The sequence below is a fragment of the Phaethon lepturus genome, unplaced genomic scaffold (assembly GCF_000687285.1).
Source record: "Phaethon lepturus isolate BGI_N335 unplaced genomic scaffold, ASM68728v1 scaffold6603, whole genome shotgun sequence".
NCBI classification, from domain to species: Eukaryota; Metazoa; Chordata; class Aves; order Phaethontiformes; family Phaethontidae; genus Phaethon; species Phaethon lepturus.
In genome coordinates this window covers 107,241-113,240 of record NW_010526924.1, presented here as the reverse complement: position 1 = coordinate 113,240, position 6,000 = coordinate 107,241, and the positions used below count along the sequence as shown (strand labels likewise).

Sequence of the window (6,000 nt, the reverse complement as noted above, 5' to 3'; positions counted from 1 at the left end):
AGGAATGGTTTGGCTCCAGGTCTATTTAATCCAAACACTGAAGGTTTAAATCCCACTATATTACAAGAGTATTGCTCACTCAGAGTTAATTATGGATTCCAGGTGGAGGCATGACCCTTTCTGCACCAAAAGGAGCAACTCAGCTAATAGGACAGCTCTGCAACATCACTTTTTTGGCACCTGAATGCTGTACTTGGCACACCTGATTAAGATCAGTTAAAATGTTGACATTAAGACCCTATTACAGCAACAAAATGCCTTCCCAACAGAGGTACCAGCATTCTACATGGGATACTCCTTAACACTTCTTACTATTGATTGCCACTCGAAGTGAAACGTTTCTTTCCAAACTCCTCACATTACAGCTCATCTGCCCCGACAGCGAGCCATTCAGGAAACTTCAGCAGAAAGCTTCAGGAGGAAAATGAATGATTTTTAACCTGTGCCAGAAGTTTTGGGTTTGAGCAGCTGGAGAACAAGGAAAAGCATTTTAGGAACAAAGACCCGAAGAGATGCTTGAGGTGGACTGCGCCCAAGCCTTTGCAATTCAATGCACCGACACAATTCAGCTCCATTTCATAAATGCCTGCGGGCCATATTTTCCACACACTCTATCCTGCAAAGCTCTTGTCTCAGGGGTCTTACGGGTCTTGTCTCTCCGCAACTGTGAGGTGTTACGAGCGGAGATGGCACTGCCTTCTGTGCTTTGTTTCTGCCGTGCAGGGAAGCTGTTGAAAGTCCCCAGATGATCACAGAAAGCAGTTCACATACCTCTGGGAAAAGGGGGGTGCTGAACCTGAACTCTGTTTTCACAGCCTGCAGGGAAAAAAACCCAACCCAACCCTCTCTCAACTCCTCAATTCTGACTGTTTAATTCAATGCCGTGATCAGAATGTACCAGTCTGTAAAGTATCCAGTAAAACTGCAATGCCCATGGATCACAAATAAACCCCAGATCACACACAGGTTGCAGGTGTGGTATTTCATAGGAAAGCAGAAATCCTTTTTTTTCCTCCTAAAATTAAATTATGCATAATAAGGGCCTGGGAGGGATGATCCTTCCTGGATTGCAGAGGCAATCTGCAGAAGCCCCGGAGTATGACAGAAACACAGGGTGAATCTGGTACAAATTTGTTTTTAATTTTGCTGCTGTTTACAGCAGCCTACTCCCCTTCTAAATACCACTCCCTCCTCTTCCTGGGCTGAGACACTGTTTGTTTAGAGATGAAACGCCTGAGCCCAGAGTTAAAATACAGCCCTTAGGGTCCAAGTATGAATATAATAACGAGCATGATTCTAGAAGAATGTATCAGTTTATCCAAAACTGAGAAGCAGCAGCGTTTTCCAGAGAGGCAACAAGACTAACAATAATTGGTAGAATACTTTTTGCTCTGCAAAATCAAACCCTAATGCTGCAGTGCCTCAGAGTTTAGAGAGCTAGTAGGCAAATACTCACGTTTACTTTATAGCTCTACAGCCTAGATAGGAAAGATACGAAATGGCAGTTCAAATATCATTCCTGTGTCAAATCATTAGGGAGTCTGACTACGAGCTCTTGTTCTGCGGCCAGAACTAGGTTATATATGTATGTTCAGATTTTGGCTTGTTAGAGAACATTCTGTTAAAGGCATCAGGAAAAAACAAACTTGAACAATCTGGACAAAGCTGTGGTTTTGGGTTGGGTTGGTTTTTTTGTTGTTTTGTTTGGGGCTTTTTTGTCTTTTTGTTTGTTTGTTTTTAAACCAGTGTCTGGTCTACTCATCAGAAATATTTAAAGAGCTAACAGCAGAGAGGTTGTTGAAGAGTATCTGTATAGCTTGACTGAGATTACGGTGAGGATCTAAGAATTCTTCAAGTTTTCCTGCCTCAATTTTCTCTTTCATGTGGATATAAATGACAGAAGAGAAAACTGGTGACATTTTGAACTCTCTTGGGAAAGAAAGAACAACTCAGCAACATTATTATTATTACAGACTGTAACACATGTATGAACAGCATGTAATATAAGCTTTTTAATAATATTTGACTTAATTACCCGGGTTACTGTCTCTTCAGTATTTCATGGTTATTACTGAACCCCTTCAATTTACATTCTTAAATAAGTTACCATGTAAATAAAGTATGCTCAGAGTTCTTGTATGTGGACAGTACTTACATTTAATTACAGATAATCTGGGTATGTTTATAGGTGCAAAATACATTAAAATTGTTTACAGGAAATAAGCTCAACTAGCACAAACTCTGGAATCTAAATGTTCACAACAGCACTGACAGTAGCTCAGCTATTTATTTGAACATGCTTTTCAAAATGTACTTTGTAACGCAGTAGAAAAGAAATTCAAAGAAACGCCAAAAAGAGGGAAGCATAGGAGATCAAAACAGGTTGTATCAATAAAATATTGAACTGCAGTTCTTAAATGTAAGTACTACACCAAGTAGTAGTCGGGTTGGTCTTAAATGGTGTTAAAGCCCTTGTTTTCTAAAGGAGACAGTAATAAGCATTTTGCCTATTCAATCCAATCAAGATTTAGGCATCGTGCTATAAAAGCAAACATATCTGACACTTCTTCTATAACTTTAGCGGTTGGCTTTCCTGCTCCGTGCCCAGCCTTGGTGTCAACATGGATGAGAAGTGGATTTGTTTGTTTACGGCTTCGGCCCACGATGTACTGCAGAGTAGCGATAAACTTCAGTGAATGTAGAGGGACCACGCGATCATCATGGTCTGCTGTGAGAAGCAGCGTAGAGGGATACTGGATGCCATCTTCTTCTGGTAGTTTGATATTGTGAAGCGGGGAATACCTGAGAAAAGCACACAAACGTTTGCATTTCTTTCCTCAAGACCCCACAAGAAGGTCCTCTCATACCGCAACCTTCAGAGTGGCATAGTTCTCAGTTGCATAAATCAGAATGGCACTACCGGCAACTGATACGTGCTAGTGGCCACAGATGTCTGGCTCTCAAACGTGAAGCAAGTACATCTCTTCAATTTCAGAGAGACGTATGCATACATCTCACAGAAATGCCAAAAATATCAGGAACGGGCAAGAGGGAAACTACAGCAAAAGCTGTCGGTTCCATAGCTGGGTCCATCCTGCTGGGAAACAGGGAACTGGAGACTTTTTCCCAGCTCCCAGCACACGTATGTAGTCCAGGTCTGCATGTGGATGGCTTCTTCCCATGCAAATTTGGAAACAGCCTCTGATGGTAAGCCACAAGTGCTGTACAATTATTAAATTTGCTCCCTCCAGTATGTAGGCCACCTTTGAACAGGCACATACTCTGAAGGAACACCATACAGGAAACTTTGAATGGAGAACTGTAAGTTTTCCTGCTTTTGATAAATTGATTCTTATTTTTTGAGCAATGAATAATCTAACTTTCAAAATTTGTTTTCTTTGATGGAGAATTTACATCTTTTAGCTACTGTAATGTAACATAAAAGGTGTATCTGCACATCTCAACACAAAGTACTCTCTAGCATTAGAAATTAAACGTAATAGTAAGTCACAAAGAATTCCATCTAACCATTTCATACTTCATTTAGACAAAGCTACACCTAAGAAGAATGTTACATTCCTTAAATCAAGAGTAGGATACTATTTTTCCCCCTATTTCATGACAGGAAATACCGATGGAAATTTTGCTTTATTTTTTAATGAATTTCAGACTTGGAGGAATACCCAATAAGTAAGTCCAAATTATTTTTAAGAACAAGTGACAATATTTGAATGTCTAACCTAACAGATTCCTGGCTGCCTGATTTTCATCTAAGGAACAATGTAACTGAATTTGAAGACTATGATTTGCTTTGAAAAGAAGTTCAATCATAGTCACTGTATGCTACTCTATTTGTCTTATGTATTTTTGGGGTATCTGTAAAGGCAACATCTAAGCAATGTTACATAAATATCTTCCTACACCTGATAAGCAATTGCCAGCTGTTGAAAAGGAGGCAAAGAAATATTTCAGGTATTGCCATATAAGATGTTTCTAAAAATATGTATTGAGATTTTGTAAGTAAGCTTGTGTGTGTAAGTAGGTATAGAGTGACTCCTTCCTATAGATGCATTTCTCATAATCACAGAATGAATTTAAAACTTTGCTTCTGCTTAACCGCTTGACAATATCTGAATTCACAGATGTGCAGGCAAGTTTCAGTGTCCAAAATCATTAAAATTATTTGGATCATTTTTGTAACAGTTAATCTTTTGTCTGTTATCTAAGATCTAAGTTATCTATTGATAAAAGATGAATTATAACATTTGTTAATTGTTTTGTGCACTATATTTACAAAAACGTGTTTCCCACTGAAAGCTTAAATTGGACATCTGGAGGTTTTGAAACAATCTAATTACAATAGGCCCAACTGATGATCTAGTATTTGGACTTGACATTGATTTTTTTTTTTTTAATAAATGCTTCAGATCAAGTTAGATCTCGGTGTAATATCTAAACACTCTATTAAATTTCAGACCATCCAAATTGCTTAGTGTGTCTGAAGCCTTCTCCTGGAATGTCAATCTTCATTATTAAAGTAATGCAAATGCAACAACAGAAGATGAGGTTCCAGAAAAATATTTTAAAATGATGGCACTTATTCTAATGCACTCATTATTAGCCATATCCAACGTCAGATCATTTCTGTTTTCACACAGCTACCTCTCTCGTCTCTCTCTTTCTTCTTTTTTTAAAAAAATAATCTTTCCAGGCCTCTCAGCAAGAAGTTAAGAAATGAAATAATAACCTGTTATGGTCTACTGCCATTCAATTCCTACAAATAAATCCCATCCACATTGTATAATACAACTCACAATGCTGATTGTCTCTCCCCCATCATAAAAAATACAATTTAGGTAGTGGTTCACTTGAGAATATTCTGTTGTGACAGCCTAAAGGAGTCATTATTCAGAAAGAAAACCTTACGAGTTGTTAAAGCTGCTAGTAGAACAAGGTCCTTGAAAATAGAAGATAGTCTTTCATGCAAACTGACTTGTAAGGAAATGCTGAACTCCCCAAATCCAGTGTGGGAAAGGATGAAATAATTCTTAGAATAGTTATTGATCATGACAACCTGCAACTGTTGAGCAAGACTACGCATTTTAACAACCACAGAAGTATTTAAAGGCACTTACTTGCACAGCCATTCAAACTGCTCTTTACGGTCGGAGCAACCATAGTCGGTGGTCCAAGCATGGCCAATGGTGTACTTGTGGAACTTGAGCATGTCCATCACTCCCACTTGGGCAATAGCACAACCAAATAAGTCAGGGCGCTGATTAGCACAGGCAGCTTTGACAGGAAAACAACTTTATTAGTATTCATACATTAAAGAATTAAGCTCAGCAGTGAAAGTTCACGGAAGACCAACTTCCAAAAAGCTGTCTTTTTAAGTGCAAAATTTGTTTTTTTTTTAAGGGGGGGGGGAAGTAAAACTGTTACATTAAATCAATGTGAGAAGAAATATAGATTACTGTATAATATCTGAAGCCAAAAACCTTGAGTATAAAATATCTGTTATAAACCAAATTGCACTGGGAGAAAACTGCCAGTGAATATGAAGTCAAACAGACTTTTAAGCAAAACTGAAAGCAAACACACACATGGATAAAAATTATAACTCCCAAAGATGGCATTTGCAGAAGAGGTTAAGAGTTATTTCCCTGTTCTTCAAGCACCAAACATGCTGTTCTTTGAAAACTGCCTTCCAAACTAACAAACTGGGTTTAAAGGAGAAATGCACTTTTAAAATAAGTGAGCTTTTGGACTACTGAATTGAAGTTTCCTAAAGCATTCGCTGTCTAGACTTTTAATATTAGTATGAACAAAGAAAAAGGCATTAAGGAGCAAACCCCCTCCATTTACTGGTGAAAGATTTCTCCCATAATTACTATGTAAACTCATAAGACAAGAGTTTTGATAAAAACAGACTACTACAAAATCTGAGGAATAACCTCATTTTAATAAAGCAAATTACTGTTGTGTTTACTTTTTTTATGA

At 38.0% G+C, this 6,000-nt stretch overlaps 1 protein-coding gene across 1 annotated transcript in view; it reads right to left on the bottom strand.

The window, feature by feature from the left end:
- Window positions 1-1,986: 1,986 nt before the first annotated feature.
- The window catches only part of PREP (prolyl endopeptidase), a gene marked incomplete at its 5' end in the record, with an annotated part of 110,376 nt that continues 106,362 nt past the window's right edge, over window positions 1,987-6,000 (bottom strand). Inside the window, 2 exons of the mRNA XM_010283213.1 lie at window positions 1,987-2,802; window positions 5,136-5,292. Of these exons, the coding sequence (XP_010281515.1) occupies window positions 2,508-2,802; window positions 5,136-5,292 (452 nt within the window). The remainder of the gene's footprint in view (window positions 2,803-5,135; window positions 5,293-6,000) is intronic.